This window comes from Phlebotomus papatasi, chromosome 3 (assembly GCF_024763615.1).
Source record: "Phlebotomus papatasi isolate M1 chromosome 3, Ppap_2.1, whole genome shotgun sequence".
NCBI lineage: Eukaryota > Metazoa > Arthropoda > Insecta > Diptera > Psychodidae > Phlebotomus > Phlebotomus papatasi.
In genome coordinates, this window is record NC_077224.1 from 40363624 (window position 1) to 40385539 (window position 21916).

At 32.9% G+C, this 21916-nt stretch overlaps 1 protein-coding gene across 1 annotated transcript in view; it reads left to right on the forward strand.

Annotated features, from left to right (window-relative positions):
* LOC129805668 (discoidin domain-containing receptor 2) overlaps positions 1-21916 on the forward strand; it is a 226134-nt gene that overhangs the window by 150486 nt on the left and 53732 nt on the right. Inside the window, exons 7-11 of the mRNA XM_055853714.1 lie at positions 1604-1746; positions 6979-7186; positions 13283-13414; positions 17595-17812; positions 21059-21197. Of these exons, the coding sequence (XP_055709689.1) occupies positions 1604-1746; positions 6979-7186; positions 13283-13414; positions 17595-17812; positions 21059-21197 (840 nt within the window). The remainder of the gene's footprint in view (positions 1-1603; positions 1747-6978; positions 7187-13282; positions 13415-17594; positions 17813-21058; positions 21198-21916) is intronic.

The following is a 21916-nucleotide window of genomic DNA, read 5'->3' on the forward strand; positions in this document are numbered from 1 at the left end:
ATTTCGCAGGCATCGTTAGTTTATTTATATTTATTATTGTCTTCATTTTAATTTTATTTTAACTTTAAGTATAGTTGTTCTTTTTAGCTATAAACAATTTAACTTTTATTATACTCTGTTTCTCTGTTTTCTTTTAGTTTATTCAAATTTTCAAATTAATTATGATTTTAAAAATTATACTGAACGATACCCATATAACATTTTTTTTTAATTTTGTATCTTTATATCAAGTAAAAGTAACTTTTAGTTTTCTTGACACATTTAAGAATTACTTTAATAAATTGGTCGATAATCCATCATCAAAATCTTCTAATTTAAAATTTTTGTTCACAAAAAAAAGCAATTCATAATTTTTTTTTTAATCTGTACGATTTTAAAGAATTTTTAATCCCTAGATTTAAAAATTTCCAGTCCTTTCGAATCATTCTTAATATAATTTATTAGATTTATTGACATTTTTCCGAAGTCCATAAAGTTCAATAATGGTGTTTTCTCGTTACCACCCCCATTGGGGAAGACGACAAATTTTGTAATATTTATTTTCCAAACCTGAACTACGTTCTTTTGAGGCCCCTAATCTTTTATTTGGTACCAAATCGAAAAAGCAATAATTTCTTATTTCGGAGACAGGATGAACTTGAGAAAAACCAGTGGAGGAAATGCATTGCTATCGTGTAAGCTTGGGTAACATTACCTCTCGATCGCGTGAAAAAAGGGGAGAAGATGGATGTGCCGGGTAGTTTTGAGTAAAAAAAAAAGCAGTGGAGAAACTGGAGAGAAAATAGGAAAATTCAGTGTGCTCCACCTTTCGTGTAATATGGCATATTTTCCACAGTTACAGTCGAAATAGCATCCTGTTGGGAGTTACGAAATGGCGACATTTTGTTGCGATGGCTCTTACTCCAATATACCTCTACTTTCAACCCCCTTTGGTACATCGTCGAAATGCTAGATGTGTGCACACGTATATTTTGTATATTAGGTATACCCCAGGCTTTCCCGACTCGGCTTTTTACCATTCTATGTTATTGCACTGCTGTGTATTACTTATATTTCCACGACGACGACGAAAACCTCCGGTGTATAAATATTTAAAATTTCCATCTGAATCATTGTTAGGGGGTGAATGGTGTCACCAGGCGAAATGAGTAGGAGGTTTTTTTTCTGGCAAAAGTTTGATGACTAGGGGGGGGCCACTCTGGAAAGTGCCAAAAACAAAAGGAGAAAAGGAGATGAATGTGTTTGGAATATGAGGTGAATCCAAGAGTTAATCGTTTCATTTTGTCACCATCCCCCAAATGAACTTACGTACGGAGGTGGTCTGAGAAGGAAATTCTCGACAACTTTCCCTCCATTTGGCTCTATTTCCTTTCTCTCTCACTAACTCCCTTTCCACCATTCGCTCTTCCACCCTCAATGTCGTGATGAGGATTGGGGGAGGCGAGTGGGCGCCCTTATGGCGCCACTGACCCACTCTGGGTACAATTTCTCTGTGTATAAACACAACCCCAATCGTAAAATGTGATGTTTGTCTCTCCTGCAGGAGATTTCCCAAACTCCATCCCACAGCGGCAACTCAATGTTTTCTTCGGTCTCATTTCAGGATACGAATGGGTTGGATGGCGCAATGACACCTTTGGCGGTGGTGCTGGAAAACCTGTGGAGATGGTCTTTGAGTTCGACACTGTGAGAAATTTCACCTCAATGCTCCTTCACACTAACAACATGTTCAGCAAGGATGTTCAGGTAAGTAATGCGGGGTTGTTCGGGTCGAAGGACCAAAACTGGGCTGAAGAGGACAGTATAGAGAGAGCGGACTAATTGAAATTTTTCCCCGTTTCCTCCATTTTCCCACCCCTATTTGACTTTTTTTTATGTCATTTTTATGGCGTACTCATCACCTTGTCGCCCAAGAGATGGGGGACTGCCGAGAGAAACATGAGGAAAATCCCTCAGAGACATTTTTACATTTCTGTTTTTGGTTTTATTTATTCTTTTTTTTCTGTCCATCTTGTATCTTTCCGTTCCAAATGGTTCTCAGAGGGTTAGAACATTTCATGCAAATTGGAACATAGAAAGACATTCGTTGTTACTTTTGACGAAAATTTCATCTACATTTTATTTGCAGTCACGTCTATCATTTTGTGCTTTCCTATATGGGAATTGAATATATTAAATTTCTCAAGTTATAATTTAAATTGAATAATATAAATGTGCATTTTAGCGTAGGAATTTTCTTAACAAATAGAATGCAAGAAATGAGCAGCTATATTGAAAGCAACTGATTTTTTTAAATGAAAACCGATTTTTCTTCACATTTTATTTCGCTTGTTTGTTATTAATATATTTTGAATCTTAAGTTAGGACTAAGAATATAATCTTAATTTCATGAAAACTTTTATTATCTAATTCTAGAAATTTCTCGTATTAACGATAATAAATGTATGAAATATTTCATTTTACGAGAGTTCGAGCGAGAACTCTTTATCTTTGCCAGTTAATTGTTTAGATTTATACAGTTTTATAAAAGGACTTAAATAGTGCAATTAATATTTGTGATATAATTTAATTTATCGGCTTTTTGCTTATTTAGTCTTTCTTTCTTTTTTAGAATTCTAAGTCTTTTTTTTTGAGAAATGAATCTGAACCACGAACGATTGAATAAGATCAAATATGTGTTTGATATTAAGTGAAACCCCAAAAGGAAAGTATATAAAGGAATTCACCTACACAGTAAAAAATAAGTACCACTATAATAGTAGGTAATTTTTGACATCTCTATTATAGTGGTAATTTTGGGAAAAGTGTATTTTTTAAAACGTGTAATCTTCAGCGTGTAATTTCTTTTTGCGTGTAATTTCCAGCATGTAATGTTTTTCGTGTGTAATTTGCAGAATGTAATTTCCAAATTTGTGTAAAAAGGAACGTGTAAACTTAAAAAACATGTAATTTCTAGCGTGTAATTTTATTTATTCGCAATTTTTTTCACATTTTTTCAAGTTTTTTTTTGCACTGCCGCCAGAGATTCCTCCATGTCCAGCATCAAATTGTCTCGTTGATTTAGAAGAAGGATGTGATTTTGGTGACAGATCTGTAAATTAGAAAAAAAAACAATCAGTTTTTCAATCAAACTTTCACTGGACCTTGGGAGGATCACTGAGCGATGGATTTAAGACTCTTTAAGAGCACAGGAGGCCCCACGGTGTAGAAACACTGAGGGAAATCGTCTATTCCGGGAATAGAATGTGGAATTATGACATGTTTTAACAAGTTCAATACCCGTTCAAATATATGCAGATTTTCACACTGTATTTCTTAAAGATTGGACTGAAGGACTGATGATCACAAGGGGTGGTTATTGTGGGGGCCACCACTGCCCTTTGGACAAGATTCCGAGGCAAAATATGCGCAAATAGAATGCAACTGAAAGTGACACCACGTAAATTTCAACACTGGATTTTTTCACAATCACTCATATAAAACATTAAAAAATACACAGTAGCAATAGTATTCCTCTTTTTTCTTGAGGGATTTGATCTTTTTCACAAAATTAGAGGCTATAAAACTGAAAAAACTAAAGAAAATACTCACCGAGGTGGATGCTTCCAGCAGCTGTCAAACTGTAATGGCGATTTTACACGTTTTTGAGTACATGCACCAAATTTTACACGTTGTTGAATATTTACCACTTTTTAAGTGACACTGTTCCACTTGAATAGTGGTAAAAATTACATGTTTCAATTACACGCTGAAAATTTTTACACAAATTATTTTTTACACAAAATTTACCATTTTAATAGTGGTAAAAATCAAAATTTACAATTTTTCTAGTGGTAATTTGGAAATTACACGTTATTTTTTTTTACACGATTTTTTACTGTGTACATTAATAAAAAAAAAACCATAAAAATAAATAAATGGTGGTAAAGCGTTTTATCTTCACAGAATGCTTGAGTACGTGACTTAAGTCCTGAAAATTGGTTGTGCATTAATTGTTTCGACGAATATATTTATTTAATGGTTCATTTCATTTAAAATTAAAAGTAATCTAGAGTACGAACTCTCCGCAAATTTCTTTCCACTTATTATTATTTTTTCAATTCAATATTTTACATGGTTTCAAACCGAGAAATCTAAATAATAGTTTATATGCTTATAATATTCTCAAATTCCGTATTCAAGAGTCGCATGATAAAATTATGCCCTTGAAAACCATTTAAGGGAATCATTCAAGGACATTACATCCCCCTACACAACATGTAAAACGATATTAATGCTTAAGTAAATAATAAACGGGATGGTAAAGCTTCCCAGGTTTTGCGAAGCGCTCGAACTCTTGACTTAAAAGCTATACCTTAAAAGTACTTTCGCATAATTTACCGTTCACCGGTTCTCAATCGATTTGAACCGATTTATAAATCACTCAAAACATTGCCATTGCCCAAAATACACCATAAGAGTAATACAATTGATTTTCTAATAAAAATTTATTATCGGTTTTGAATCGGTTTATTACAGGTTCATAGCTGATTGGAACCGGTTAAGTCTTGTCAGAAATTCCAAAACCTTTCCAACAAGCTCAAACATGAGCCAATTAGATTAAGAAATAAGCTCTTCAGAGTCTTTTTAGCCTTTCAACTTTTGAGAAAATATTATTGGCAATGATTCGACGTTATATTCGTATATGGCCTGGACAAACCCTAAAACATCCCAAAAATGAAAAAAATCGCACGACGATTCGTGAGAAAGATCTTGAAATTTCTGACAAGACTTACCCGGTTTCATTCGGTTATGAACCTACAATAAAACAATCTATAACCGATAACTAATTTTTATAAGAAGATCAATCACTCTTTTTTAAAACTTGGCGGTTGAAAAATTGTAAAAGACTTTTGAGATGCACTTATTAACTTTTGACTTTATTCCTGAACAGTCGGATGTCGAGAGAACAAGTATCAGTGTCGCCTCTTGCATCTCATTAACTACTAATTAATATCATTCGATATATTGCCTATATATCATCATTTCCCTTTTTAATAGATTTCAACTTCAATTCAAGATACAATTCAAAATCCTTTAAATTAACCTAAATTTAACTTCCCGAAACCGTTTTACATGTCAAAGCCATTTTGGACAATCCTTTGAGTAATTTATTAATCGTTTGAAATCGGTTGTGAACCGGTAAACGGTAAATGCTTCGAAGGTGAATTTGAAGTATATCATCGAAGTCACGAGTTACAGAATTTTGCAACGCTTAGAGTGCTTTGCCAACCTTTTTATTGATCAATAGTTATTTACTCGGTTAATGAATCCTTACATCAGAGGTGTGCAAGAACCGTTTGAAACCGAACAAATGTCAAATCAAACTGTACGTTAAGGATCAAAACGCTACCTGTACAAACTTATTTTGACGTTTATTCGGTTTCAAACGGTTCTTGCACATGCCTGCCTTACATGGTTTTAAGATAACACCTTTTTCTGTGAATTTTTTGAAATTCTATTACGCTTTGAATTTTTTTCTTTAACAAAATGTGTTAAAAAATAATGTTGGAAACACCCTAGCGAATTAAAAGGGTTTTGTTTTGTTACGGAATCGAATTTCTTTGAAATCGTAAATCCTTATGGCTCCTGCACACCTTTTAGACCAAGAAAATTTCATAAAATCGAAATTCAGGCCTCTTTTATTCCCAAACTTTTTGCATAAATCCATCCCATTCCTTCGCACTCTTCTTCTTCTTTAAAGCATTACACCAAATTCAATTTAGTTTGACCTAATTTTGAGAGCGAAAGGGTAAGATAAACTTACGCGAAACGTTTGAGTATGAAAGGGATAGTGAATTTTGATCTCATGAAATTACCTTGATCTAAAAGGTGTGCCGGAGCCATTAAGAATATTTTCAGATTTGCTGTCAGGATGAAGTCCCAAAAAAAGTTGTTTTAAACAAAGATTTTAAAAAAATCATCAGATTTATTACATGATCTTGTTGGATTATATTGCATTTTATTAAGAAACAACCTCAGAGCTAGAGTTACTGAAGTTTTCATATTCCTCTCGTTCATTAATAACGTTTTCGATTTAAGAGCTCTTTCCGGTTGAGGTTTTTCCTTTACCGATTCGAAGATATACCGGAGAGAACTTACCTAAAAAACCGTTGGAAGTTCGATCGATTAAACCGACGAGTTACACAAAAGTGAGCAAGTTCATGAAAAGGACATTTATCTTAATAAAATTGTAATTTAAACATTCTGCCATCCTGAAAATTTACAAAACTACACAAAAATTCACTTTTTGCAGCCAACGTTTGCACACTATTGTTGACATTGTTGACGATTGAAGTGTTAAGAACACCGAAATTCGAAATGCCAGAACAATCAGCGGTAAAGCGGCGAGCACGTGAACTTGCACTTTATGCTTTCGGTAGATTTTCGAATAGGTTTGCCTTGGCTTTGCAGTGGCCTTGTCTTTTCGAAAGGTTATTATTGAACGGAGCCATTATTTCCAATCTTTATGACTGCAAACTAAATCAGAAGAAATAGTTTGAAAATTGGCAGCTTAAAATTTTTCCTTTTTATTTATTCCAATATTTCATTCCATTTAAAATATTTTAAAGTATTAGTTAATGGATAGATAGAGCAAAAAGGTAATATAACTCTGAATACGCATACAAACCATTATGCTGTCATCCTCTTAAATTTCCAACAAAAGTTCACCCTAGAGCTTTTTTTTCCTATTCTCTCCATCATTCTTCCGCACTTCTGTTTTCAATGGGGTTGAGTGGAGGGCTCTCTTTTATTCCATGCCATACAAAATTGCAACATGGAAAAAAAATGGGGGGAAAGAGATGCTCCAGTGAGTGAAAGTGTGTGTATATGCAATAAAAAGATGAAGACAATGATGTCGTGCTTTTCGCCCATAAAATTATTTGTTCTTGCTTTTGGAAAATGAACGTGCTGATTTTCTCTACTTGTTGTGCCTAGGTTTTTGTACGCGCTAGCGTCTTCTTTAGCGTCGGCGGGCAACACTTCAGTGGGCAACCTGTCCAATATTCATACATGCCAGACAGCATCATGGAGAATGCTCGTGATGTCACTGTAAAACTTCACAACCGAATTGGCAAGTACTTGCAGGTTCACTTATACTTTGCACTTCGATGGATTATGCTGAGTGAAGTGTCATTCGTTTCAAGTGAGTATTATAAGCAGTTTCAGTTCATTTTTCTCTTCTTTTACCTCATCCTTTCTTCGTCCAACAAAAAGGGGGATGGATTTTTCCATGTACTAGACTTTGGGGGCGGGTATAAGCTCTTTGATGGGAAGTTGGAGAAAACTCAGGAAATTCTATACAAAAGTCGCACAAGTTAAGGTATAAGGTGTGAGATATATAGGTATATACAGGTCCTTGCATAAATATAGAATCAGGAAGATTTTTAAAGAATTTATGGTATTTCTTTTATTTAGAAAGTCCCTGTTTGAGACTCGCTTTAGAATTCCAATGATAGAGTTAGTTTGCTTTGGATGTTTGCATTATAAACTAATTATTTCTATTTATCAAATAAATTAAAAGCTTCATATATTTAAGAGACTCTAACTTGTACATGAAACGCCGGAAATTAATTAATAAAGATTCCTTTTGCGATTAATTTTATAAAATTTAAAACATGGTAGAAAGTTTCTTGAAACAATTTCATCTGCGTGTTCTACAACAGTTTTAAACGTTTTCCAACGAAAAACAGGCATGTCATTGTGGAACTATCTAATAGAAAGAAGAAGTCATGCCCTACAATGCATCAAATTATGCAGAATTTATGAGATTCCTTCTACTACTTCATTAATCCCTCAAACTTAGAATTTCTACTTTGTCTCCATTAGTAATCCAGTTAAAGCATTATATACTTAATAAGGGCTTGCTTAATAAGTTCTTAATTTCGAGTGCCGATCAAAATCACAAAATCTACTAGTCCGAAAGCTAAAATTCCGAAAGTCGAAATCCGGAATGGGTCAAATTTCTGAAAAGTTGAAATTTCTAATGGACTAAGATTCCGAAACAGCCAAAATCTCGAAAGAGGCAAAATACCGAATTATTAAAAGTGTCATAGCTATACTTCCGGGATTGTACCCTTTGTTGTTGTAAAATTTAAATTGTTTGGGAAATAATTTTACACATTATTATTCGGGATTTTGACTTTCGGTTTATGGCATTCAGGATTTTGGATCTCGGGATTTTAAAGTTCAATATGTCGGCTTTCATAATTTTGAATTTTGGCTTTTCGGGATTTTGACCTATTCTGTATTCCGACTCTTTCCGTACAGAAGTAGATCTTGAAAAATTCGAAAATCTATTTGAAAATCCAAAAAAGAGACTTTCTTACTTCTTAATACTTTCGCATGGTGGCGTAAGTTACATCCTGTTCGAATTTTGAAGTGCTCAAGTGTCAAAATGTGACGGTCTTCACATAATTGTGAGGAAAAAAGAGAACAACGACGTTTACTGTTCTTGCCCCAGTATTTAATCACTCCGCCATAATCACTGAGTAACTCTTTTGCCAGCTTTTTACTATGATATTTGATAAATTTTCCCTACCTTGTTCGAAAATTTAGAATGAAAATTCGAAATTGAATTTGAATTCTTCGAACTTCAACGACTTTTTGTGCAAATAGAGTTCCATTTACCTTTTATCCAAGACACTATTGGAGAATCAAAATTAACTTCTGTTTGGGCTTATTCTGGATTTTGACAGGCACCGCCTAACTTCATGACCTAATTTTGAGAACTTAACATCCAACTATACAAATAATATATTTAAAAGAAAAACAAATGTCATTGTTCTGTAGAGAATAGTAAAAATAAGATGACATAGCTTAGACTTAAGACTGATTAAGGCCATTCTTAAAGCCCTTAATTCTTTCCGTACAGAAGTAGATCTTGAAAAATTCGAAAATCTATTTGAAGTTCCAAAAAAGAGACTTTCTTACTTCTTGATAATTCCGCAAGGTGGATGAGATACATCCTGTTCGAATTTCGAAGTTCTCAAGTGTCAAAATGTGACGGTCTTCACATTGTTGTGAGCAAAAAAGCAGAACAACGAGGCTTGCTGTTCTTGTCCTATTACTTAATTACTCCATAATCACTGAGTAACCCTTTTGCCAGCTTTTTAGTGTGATATTTGATAAATTTTCCCCATATTGTTCGAAAATTTAATATGAAAATTCGAAATTGAATTTGAATTCTTCGAACATCAACGACTTTTTGTGCAAATAGAGTTCCATTTACCTTTCATCCAAGACACTATTGGAGAATCAAAAGCTACTTGTGATTAGGCTAATTAAGTAGTTTGTACAAGGGACATTTTTCACTAAGTACGAAATTAAAGATTTTGGACTAAGTATTTTTTAAGCGGTTGCCGGAATGGTTAGTTTTTTTAATTCCTCATTCTTTTTATTTTTCAAGAGAAAAACTAATAAAAGTATTTTTCACTCGTTCATCCCAGATTTTACTATTTTCGCATACAAATCCTCTAATTAAGGACTGATTTTATGCACTTCGACCAAGTTCAGGTAATTTCTTATTGTAAGACTTTTCAGTGCATAAGAAATTCCTCAGATTTTGCCTAGGCTCGCTTGAATCACTCAAACAGCCTGAAGTGAAAATGAAGCATATGTTTCATTATGTTGATCAATAAATATTTGTAAAGGTAATTGAATTTTGAAAAATTACTTTATTTAGAAGTAAATTAAACTGAACCAAGTCTTTGTTTAGTTTAGATAGATTGAGTTTAAAAGGCTTTTCAGACAATAAATTTAACGACTTTGCCGGGGAATTGAGTTCAGTATTTGGCCTGAAGCATCACTAAAAACAATTTTTCCTTCGATCAGGAAGCCGTTCAATTTGTCTTAACACCTATTTCCATCACTGTACAGACACTTTTGTGGGTGTGGAGACAGTATGGAAAAAAAAGAGAGAAAAGCGTGAAGAAAAATGTTTGAAATTATTTCTGGATCTTTTTCTACGACTTGAATATCAAATAACTCCTTAACGTTCTCCTTTTTAGAGTATTAGCGAGACGCCACTGTGAAAAAAATCACATAATCCGTCAAATATTTGTCACAAATGTAGGCAGCTTAAGGAAGGTGCTGCCGATGGCGTAAAAAAAAGAGCGCGAACAAGTGCTAAAGGGTGGGCTGGGTGCAATACAGAGATTAAAACACGAAGAGCAATTATGTAAGATGTCGAGTCAAATGTTTGGTGCATTTATGCAAATACTCTGTGGCATTTTACACATAAATACAGGTTGCTTGAAAAGTTCGTGTAGTGGAAACGATGAAATAGCAATACATTTTCTTAAATGATTTTACTCTTTGTAATTCCTTTTTTCAATGCACTTGACCCATGGCCCAATGACTTTTTCGGATTTTTAATTTATCGTGAAAATCTCTTTCTGGAAATACTGGAAAATATGTTTCTACGTCTCCAATCGCTCAATTATTCGACGGGAAATGTTCAGAAATATATGGGATCCAGATTTTTTAGATTCAGTGGATAAACAAAATTCGTACTTCATATGATTAATTTTTTAATTTTTAAAATAGTTTTGTAAGAAAAGGGAATTTGATTGATCGTCCTGGTAAAAAAATCTTCTATTTTCTCTTAAAAGCGGATCCTTTTTCACGTTTTTTTTTTCAAATAAATAAATAAATAAGCGTTAATTGTTTTACCTCACAGGCGAACCCTTTAAATGAGACCTTTTTAAAGATAGTCAATTTGCAAAACACTTAATAATTTGTTTATTCCTAAGATCAACATCCAGCTTTAGTTCAGAGAAATCGTTCATATTTCAGATTAGAATTATAGTGGTAGTACAATATCGGTTTTGTTCTTGTAAATACGATCCAAATTCATCACGTTCAGTAAAAACCTTCCCGATTTGAGACCTGTCTCCGGTTGAGGTTTTTAGTGTACCGATTCGAAGTTCAGGGAGAACTTTGACCTAAAAAATTGATAGAAGTTCGAAAATTTCTAAGTCGACGTGTTGAACTAAAATGAATAAGAAGAAAAAAAGTGTGCTTATTTTCATTCGAATTTAATTCGTTTTGCGACCTGACTTCTCTTTCTTAAAAATAGCACTTTGGGATGCATATGGAGTGATATGATAACTTCTTTTCGATAATATCGAAAAGTTATCATTTTACACCAGGTAGAAATCGGCACTCCTTGTACCGTTTCCTCCTTATACCGTAACCTAAAACCTTAGAATTCTTTTGGCAAACCTGAAAAAACAAAACAACATCGGTTCGCTTAACCTAAGAAAGTCAAAAATGGCTTTGCGAAAAATTCAAAAACTGTATTGTAAAACCAGATAAACCTTTGAAAATGTTTGATAATCTCGAGTAATCAAAAATTTTTGTCAGTGAATATGTTAATTAGTCACTTTTAGAATCATGTGCACGTCTTCAAGAAGACCATCTTTAAGGGTAACTGAGTCAATAGTAAACATGGGGTAGTTTTGAACACTGCGATTTTGTAAATTAAGTATTGAACATCAGATGACGAAACCTATATGAGTTCACAGGTACTATAGGGATCCTTGTTCACTGAAGAAATGATCGACATAAGTAGTTTAGACATAAAAATTATTGCTTACAACTACCTCAAGATTACTACTGCCCCAATTTCCCTATCCATTTGGAAACTGTGAATTATGAAGGAGTAGATGCATTTAATACAATTAAGACCTTGGTATAACGTCCATTTTTTTTTTATGTTTACATCCTTCTAACATAATGTCCAAATGTATGACAAACTTTAATTGGTTTGTACGTTAACCCTCTAACGGGTAAGACCGCGTCCAGGCGGTCTTCACAAAAATCACATTTACAGCGACAATAAAGGTTTTATTTATTTAAAAGTGCTATAGTGTCCTCGGTAATAGTCTTATAAACATCTCTTGAAAGTTTGAACTCATTTTGACTCTTCGTTTTGTTACTATTTCCAGTTTTGTGTGACAGATCAGACAAAAAGCAACAAAAAATATTTGTGCAAAAAAACTCATTTCCAATGTCCATAAAAATACCGATTTAAAGTTATCTGATTAAAATAAATTTATTTTTTACTCAAAGATATGTCATTCTACTTTGTATATTTTATTTAAAAAAAAATTGAAAAAAACTAAAAATGTGAATTTTAGAAGCAAAAAGGGTTTCAAAAAAAATTTATATTTTCTCACCTAGCGCATAAACTAAAAAAGATAATGAAGAATGGATGGTTTTTTCGACTTTATTGGATCATAATTATCCTAGAAAACATTGTTTTAGAACATTTTTTCGCATATTAAAGAAAACACCGTTAGAGGGTTAATTTATAAACAACGCTCCACGAACTTTTCGCGCAACCTGTACATAATGAACGAAATGGTATGAGAGAGACTGAGGAACTTAGTCTATTTGTACTCTTTGAGCTGACTTCCGTTCATTAAATTCTTATAAACTGACATGTCATATATCATCTGCAATTATATGGCAAAAAAAGACGCTCACACGAATAAATTCAATCTCCAGCTCGCACTCCTCTCGTCTAAATTTAGCTCAGTATACTATTTTGTTATTTTATATAAATTTGTGTACATTGACTCTATTATGTATTTTGTTAGTGATTTTTGCATAAAGCTCTATGGGAGGTTTTGCGATAAACTGCCATCTTTGTCGCGAGGTCATGAACTGGGGATTAGTCAGTGAATGTTTGTGTTAACTTGGAATATTTTATTATATGTGCAAGAAATGCAATCACACAATTGCCAATACACATTTTAAATTCCTCTCTAAAGCTAAAGCACAAAAAAATATAGGGTGAGTCTCTAGGAATTTCTCAATGGCAAAAGTTTTTTGCAACAAATAAAAAAGAAAGTTGAGATGAAAAATCAGAAAAATACATACTCTTGTTCATTGATCTCCTCCTTGAAGGCATATCAAGTATGTATTCACAATAAATCCACACACATGATGCAAAACGACATTGGAAAAATGCTGAAATAACAATAAAGGGGGTATATGATGTAAGTTTTCTTGCGATTTGAGAGGGGTAAGAGAAAAATCCATTGAATATTCCAAAAAAAAAAAAAATAAAAATTTGAAGAGAGAACGAAGAAAAGATGAGGGAGAAAGAGAGAGACTTAAGTGAAATTATTGGTGAATAAATCATGATTGTGTCGTATTTAATAAATATTTTACCTTTAAACTCAAAATGTTGCTTCACTGTTTATGTTCTCTTACATGAAACAATTCCTTGCAGTACCTGTTCTTGGAAACTTCACTGAGGAGATGACAAATGGTAGTTCACTGCCTCCGGATACATCCTTGGAATATCCACTACAAAGAGATGAAGTTCAAACAATCCAAACGAAAAGCAATCATGTTCCACAGAGTAAGTTTTGTATTATAATATTCCATCATACCTTTAGCGCCCATATAGCAAATGTTTTATGATGTATGGCATCTTACACTATTAATGCGCATGTAAGGCAGTGAAAGGTTCTTAACCAGGGAATATGGGAAGAATTTTCTACTAAATTCACAAGATTTGCTCAAGGAAGCAAATTTATGGAGTTATTAAATTTAGCGATATTTTCAAATACAGAATAGTAGGAAGATTGCGGTTAACATTATATTGCCTTCTTTGGAGTGAAAATCATAAATTTGCATTAGAAAATGTGCAAGAGCCCATCTAATTGTGCGAAAGAGCCACTAGTATTACTTAGTTAATTATTATGTCGTGGACGGTGAGATTCGTTTTAACTAAAGCATATAATACAACAGAAACTTACTACTAGCTTATACTTCCTTCGAAACTAATCATAAAATCCCATAATGATTACCATTTCGAGAAAGGGACCACAAGGGTTGAACCCTAGCTTTGTGTAGTAGATTGCCTGGGTATGATTTAGTTGCTTTAAACGGATTTTGCGCCAATAGGACTTATTTTATAAAATTTTACAATTTTAAAAAAATCAGGGGTGGAATGATAACTTTTCGATACTATCTAATCGATAGTAGCGATAAACCTATATCTGTTAGATTAAGCAAATGTCGGCTTTATACGCATTGTTGGACCATTCATTGTGGCATTCTTAAATGAATTTGACCTTTGATAAATATCTACAATAGCTACAAAAAGTGCAGACATCGTTTAAATTTTACAGAGTCGACAGTTGATACTACTGAAAATAAGTTATCATACCACCCCAGAAAAAGGGCTTGCATTTGGGATAAGGTGCGGGTAACTTTGACCCTCTTAAGGAAACATCACAAATCGACAATTTCTTATAAGAAACAACAATGAAGATCTTCACATTTAAGGATAAGGGTAAAATGATCGAGGTCTACAAGATGGCGTGGTCGCGGTGGTAGCCATCTTGATTTGACGTGTCTGTCCACCATTTTGAATAACTGTCAAAATAAAAATCTCATCCGATGAAGCTGAAATTTTAGTATGTTTAAGCTGATGTCAAGGCTTTTAAAGACCGTAAATATAATCCGAACTAGATCAAGAGCTTGCCTGGATACAGAGGCTCCATGTTGAAATTTTCGACACTTTCATTAATACAGAACTATGGGCCGCTTTCTTTATTAAAACAGTGCTATCGTTAGGCGATAAAATTTAAGAAAAGTGATATTTTTGCTCTAACAGCATATGATTTGAGGATCTGAAAAACTTTTCTTGCAAGAGGTTTAAAAAAAAATTAAAAAAATAAATAAATGAATTTTGCTTGCATTTTTATTTTATTTTATTAGAGTCTATGAATATCTAAAGAAAAACCTTAAGTATTTTTAGTTATTAACATGGAAATTCGTTTTAGCTCTAGATATTCAAGATTAAATAATAAACACCACGTAAAAATGATTAATTCAAAATATGAAACTTAGAGCCTCTCTATATATGTAATTGCTTGGCCTAGACCGGAAGATAGATACGTTCCGAAAAGGTCTTGATATCATCTACAACATACTAAAATTTCAGCCCAATCGGACGAGTTCTAAGCTTCCACAGTTATTTAACCCATTTAGTCAATGTACCAGAAATTCTTGAAAAAGAATGTTCATATTTTGGGATTACTTTCCTACAGATTAATAGATGAACTTTTTGAAATGATTTTTTTTTTATCTATTATGGGAGTGCGGGGAGCCGCAGTCAAACACACGTCTTACCGGTCACTGAATTTAAATTCTGTGCATTAATTTATTCCAAACTCTATTGTTTTAGATAGAGTAACTATCCAAGAAAATAAATTGGCAACTAGAATTCAAATCAGGAAATAGGAAAGAGGCAAATTTTAACAAATTCAACGGGATGTCAAATTTTCCGTTCGCCATTTTGAGCAAAAATTTAGCATGACCTTCCGCGAAGTAAGAAAACAATAACTAAATGTATTTTCATCTCTGTTGGACTATTTTTCCCAGGTAACTGAAGAACTAAAGATACTAAAAATCCATTCGCGACAGCAATTTGGATAAAAATTTCCCAGAAGTAAATTATCAAAAAATTACTCAATTTGCGTATAATACCATGGTAAGGAATGGGTTAAAATGGCGGACTGAAACGTCTAATCAAGATGGTGATCACGCTATCTTGTAGATCTCGAGCATCTCTTACACTTAACGATTTATAATTAAAACATATAACAAAATTCAAAGAAACAGAAAAATATAACAGGGCACAGACTTTATAACAGGATTGAACTCAATTTTTACAAACTTACAAACGTATGTTTTAGTAATTAATTTATGATTTCATTCGTTCTATTGACTATTCATATATAATCTTTATCTAGCTTTAGACTTGTATTTATTAGTATAACAGTTTTTTTTATCACAATAGAAAGTTCAGAATATTTTGTAGAAAGCATTCTGAAACATTGTTAACCCAAACAAACGTATGATTTGTAAGTCCTCTAAAAGCACTAAAAGAATATTTTTGTTCTTTTCTTTTAACATTCTTATACGATAACTATATTTTGAAATTTCGAACTTTATCTACAGAAACAGATAGTAAAACTTTATCTGCGTATTTTAAATTGTTTTTAATTAAAACAGTTAATAATTTATTATATACAGAAAACTTTCCCATGAGGCTGCATGAAACTGCTTCTCTTGTATTTTCAAGATTTTAAGCAAAATAGTAAGAACCATACCTCCAGTGCTAGACATTTTATATATAAACATGGAACCACTTGTAAATTATTACAATTATGTTAAGATAGATTAGGATTACTTCAGAAATTGGTCAAAACAAATCATATCAAATTCACCTTTATGCAGTTTTATAAAATCAATTGCACATCTCTAACAAAAAGTGTTCTTAAATTAATTATATGAATATTGGACCTAAGTACTGCTTTAGCAACTTAAAGGTTTTATCCTATTACTTTCAAAGACATAAAAAAAACTATATATGCAAATATTAACATTACCTCACCCTCCGCTAGATGTTTTATCAAAATTTATTAAAGGCATTAAAGGCATTCGATGCTTCATTCAATAATTTCGTAATTTCTTTAATACGAAATACGAAAAAAGAAATAAATTTTGAAATGAATTAAGGGATGTGTCAAGCTCAAAATTCAATACATTAGGCTTTAAAAAAATATGTCTTACAGACCCAAAATAATTTTTCTCAAAATATCCCTTATTTTCTTGAGGTCAGAATCAACATAAGCTAGTATCCTTAATAATCTAACACTCCCTTGGCCAAATATTCTGTTGGCTTGATTCTGAATGTAGATCAACCCTAATAATCTTACTGTTTGATTAAAAATACTCATTTTGTTTACTCTTGCGAATCTCAACAGTTTTAATCCTCGGAAAGATTTCAGTCTTAAAGTATTCCTTATATTTTCCCATGGTTCTTAGGGTTCTTAGAGTTCGTTGCAATTCCTTAAGTTGTTTTGTCCTTCAATTTTAATTAGGTCACTTCATATCTCTTTATTCCCTTCGTTACTGCACAATTTTATGTTTGAGGGAGGTGAATTGCTGTTTTCAGTGCTAAATTTAAACTTCCGTCTTGACTCATCTTGAATTTCTGCTAAAAAGAAACTCGAGGGATTACAATATATAAATGGCGCCCACGGAAATTGATCAGTAATAAAAAAGTTATTGCTTCAAGAAAATTCATAAACTCTTTTTCATCGTGGAAAATTTTTCTCAACATTAATAATTTCCTCTGTTATATTTATAATTATTTTCCAATTCTACTTCTGTTGTATTAAAACTAATTAAAATCTAAACACTGCTTTCCCCTTTTTTTATTTTTTTTGCACGAGATTTTTTTTAATGTTTTAAATTAACCGAGTTCTAGATCAAAAATTCTGCGGCAATTTCTTGCTCCAAATGAGCCAGATTATGTGGTAATTGGGAGGGAAAAAAAAGTCAGCAACTAAATGGAATCAAAGAAATTTCTCATCTAAATATAATCTCTCTATACCGCTGAGTTTTGCTACCCTCTCTTTTAGTACAATTTAGACTGTTTGTGACAATTAATTTGATAAAATTTTCACCCTAATCATTTTTTGCTGTGATGTCTTTTTTTTCTCTCTGTGTTCTCTTTACAGTCATTTCCCCCAAACCCATTGACCAAGAGCCAGAACAGAATTTTGTGGGTGTCATCATTGCGATATTGACCACAATTATTCTACTGTTGATTGCCATCATTCTGTTTATAATTGCTAAAAATAAGCGCAATCGTCGGGCAGATGTTCTCGGCACCATGCCTCACAGCCTCCATCAGGATGGACTGAACGTGGATAAAAGAGCGGCCAGCAATATTAAAGTGAGTATCTCTGATATGGCCTTCATCCAATCCCTAAATATCTGATTAAACCAAGGGGGTAATATCTGACAATTAAAGAATATAAATCATGAGTATAAAATAGAACACTATACAAGAAATCTTGACCTTTTCTTAAACAAATTAGAAAGCCTTTTAAATCTGTTTTTAAAGTTTTTCGTGCTCGTAAAGATTTACCCAGAAATGCAAAACTTAAATAAAAGCTGAATTACAGAAGAGAGCAACTACAATAAATGTGGCCATGAGTCTGATTTTTAAAAAAGTTTCCACTTATGGCCATACCCATTTTCTGTGATAACTTTTCAAAAATTTATGTGAAATAGATTAAAAAGAGAGCAAAGACATTTGTACAGTAAAATATTATGTTTCACTTTTGATCGTACGTAAAAAAAATTAAATTGGTGGGAAAAGACTTTAAACCATATCTAACTTATTAACTTTTCCAGTTCTAACAAAATTTCGCTGTTTTCATTCAATGACAATAAATATCAACTGATCGTCTTAAATAATCTATCGCTCAATCTTTTGCATCCAATTTAAAATGTAAGAAAAAAATAAAAAGACAAAGAACATACAGCATAAAAATTTTAAAATATTAAAAAAAAGCCTTTTGATTAAAAATGTTTTAACTTTCTGTAATAAGTACTGTTGTGTTTATGCAAAAAATTTAACAAGTTTATAATATCTAAAACAAAGTAATAAAAGAAATATAAATATTAACATGCTTAAAATATAATTTATTTTTTCCTTTGTGTAATACTCTAACTCGTACCTTATATGCTATACACAGTAAAAAAAAATTACAACTAAAATAGTGGGTAATTTTTTGCATCACTATTTTAATGGTATTTTTGACAAATGTGTAATTTTTGAAACGTGTAATTTCCCGCGTGTAATCTCTTGCGTGTATTTTTTTGTGTGTAATATGCAGAATGTAATCTGGAATTCTGTGTAAAGTGGTGCGTGTAAAATACAAAAACTTGTAAAGCATTTTTTTTAGTGGTAATTTGGAAATTAAACGTTATTTTTTTTACACGATTTTTTACTGTGTAACCTAAAAAATACCTTCGCATCATTAAACGCTTACAGATTCACAACTGAATTAAACCGATTTAAAAATCACTAAAAAGATCATTCAAAATGCATTTGAAGTTATGCAATCGATTTTAGAGTTAAACTTTTTTATAAGTTCATTATCGGTTCATAATCGATTAGAATCGGTTTAGATTTTTTAGAAATTTCAAGACCTTTCCTACGAGCTGAAGCATTAGGGTAACGTGTGGTATTTCGGGGCACTTTTTAGCACTTTCAAGTTTCAAACAGTTTAACGACCTCTTAAATTACTTTTTTCTTTGTTGATACAAATATTTATGTTCCTTATTCTATCCAGAATAAGATTCTTACCGAAAAATGTTGAAAAATACATTATTTTTTATTCAAAATAGCAAAAAATGTAAAGAAGTAAGAATGGTGTATTTCGGGACAATTGGGTATTTCGGGACAAACAAAAGTGGCTATTATGCAAATAAATTTCACTGAGCCTGATTATTTACCTTCGAGTAGAAGGTCCAAACTTCACTCTTTTATAAAAATTTTTCTTTAAATTTCATTTGTAAAGTCGCCTAAATCGAAAAAAAAACTCAGCACTGTTTGTGTTGACATCTGCAAAATTGGCGCACTAAAGATTACGCAAAATGTGGAATGTGGCACTCACGATTCACGCATATCTCACACTTTAAATTAAATGATACTTTAGAAATTTTATGTTTTTCTGATACGTAAAGAGCTCAATATTTTATATAGAACTTAAAAATAATAAGAAAACAAATATTTATATGATTTTTATGTGTCCGAAAATAACCATATTCACAGCAAACAGACTGGGCTTTTCTACATGGTCATTGCTTTTTTACGCCTTCATTGCTTTTTACATATGGAAAAGATAATCAAAAAATTGCGGCACCAAACCAATTTTTGCACTAATTTGATATTTTTTAAGCCTTATGAGACAATATTCTTTAAAAAGAAAATGATATATTAGTAAAATTTTCCGATTATAAGTACCTTGAGCAAAAAGCAATTGACCGGTCAATTGCTCTTTGCTATTTTTTCGAGGTGTTTAGATTTGGCAAATTTTACTAATACATCATTTTCTTTTTAAAGAATATTGTCTCAGAGAACGGAAAAAACATGAAATTTATGGAAAAATTGGTTTGGTTCCGCAATTTTTTGAGTATCTTTTCACGTGTAAAAAAGCAATGAAGGTATAAAAAAGCAATGACCATGAAGAAAAGCCCAGTCTGTTCGCTGTGATTATGTCCCGCAAAGCACCTTGTCCAGAAATACCAAACGTTGCCCTACAACATTCGGATCAGAAATACGTTTTCTCGGGTCTGTTTAACCTTTGACGTTGAGAAACCGTTATTATGAAGGATTCAACGGTATTTTTGTGTATGGTCGATATGTTATTGGGAAAGGGGAAGGATGGGGAAAATTAGGAGAATATTAGCGGTTTAATGACGTATGTTTATGGGAGGGGTTCTCCGAAGGACCCAAGGCCCTATCTCTAACTGTTTGACTGAGAAACGAACAGACGGACAGACACCCTGTTCGTCCTCAGAAGTTGTTTGAAATGCAAAGATACGATGAGAAAAGTAGTTCTCGGAAAGTGGAAATTTTGGGGTGTGATAAAATCGAGGAATAATACTGCTCTCTTTGTGGAGATCGAGCACTAAAATAGATGACTAGGTATTTTACCATTTCTGTGAATATGCTACAGGATTCATAAGATATTTACCATTTATAATCAGATATTATTAATTACTACTTTCTTCAGATCCTTCAGATATTATTCCCTTGAGTTTAAACACCATGTTCCCACACACAACTCATCTTATGTGTACACTTGTAGTATCGCCGAGGGGCCTGTAAATTGCATGCTTTTTTGGGGTCCCCATCCTGTTCGGAAAAAGGGGCTTGGGGGGGGGGGGGGGGGATGGAGTAGGGGATTTAAGGCCTCAAGTGTACCAGTGAGGGAAAATTTTACGCCAAATGCTAATGATGATGGCAATAATGGGGCTATGTGTGAAAAGCACTGGGGTAGTTTTTGGGGATGGTAAAAAAGGAGAGTGTGAAGTGAATGTGTGGAATTAATTAAAATTGCGCCGTTTTCTCCCACATACAAATCATCAACACTGATATCCCTCACATTCACCACCTAATTTGCAGATGGCAATGGACGACAGTGAGTCGATAGATAAGAGCAGCTTGTACCATGAACCCTTCAATGTCAATATGTACACAAGTGCGGCAAGTGGCTGCTCCCTCAATGATATGCAGCGTCATCATGTGACTCCGGATTATACTGGTTAGTACTTCTTTAATAAATTCCACCTTATAGTCCTTGTCACCCACGGCTAATCTGCATGAGAGCACTTTCCAGTGCTCCAGAAAGTACCCCACATAAACCCTCTATTTCAGAGAAAATCTGAGCTTAAAATTCCCTCGAAAATTATCCATGCTATATTCCGATCGATAGTAAATGGAACAGGAATTGAATAACAAGAACACTTTGGTCTTACCGACAAATTAGCAAAGTCAGGGAAAAAAAAGAGAGAGAACGGAAGAATTGTGTCTGAAAATAGGGGCTAATTGAAAAAGTAAAATATCTTGCGAGAAAGAGAAAATGTTGGAGAGATATTTAGACAGAATCACCCTGAGAGGTATGCTAATTAGTAGAAATGCAATTAAACACGATGTAGCAATGAGGGTGTGTCATACATATTAAGATACTGACAAGCTTCCACACTGACACCACTAAATCATACCCTTAATTTACTCTCAATGGAGGATTCTGGTAGCACAAAGGAGTAATGAAGGATGGAAACAAACTGTAAATTTTTAACGAGAAATTAGGTATTGAAGTTTAACTACATATTTCCAAGAAGTGCAAAATGACTCAAATACAAAGTTTTAGTGGAAATTTCAATTGCAAGAGTGTCAAAGTAATTCTTAGTGAACAATTTATTGTACGAATTGGATTAGAAATATGGAGTTTCTTGAGAATAGTAATTTATTCAGGATATT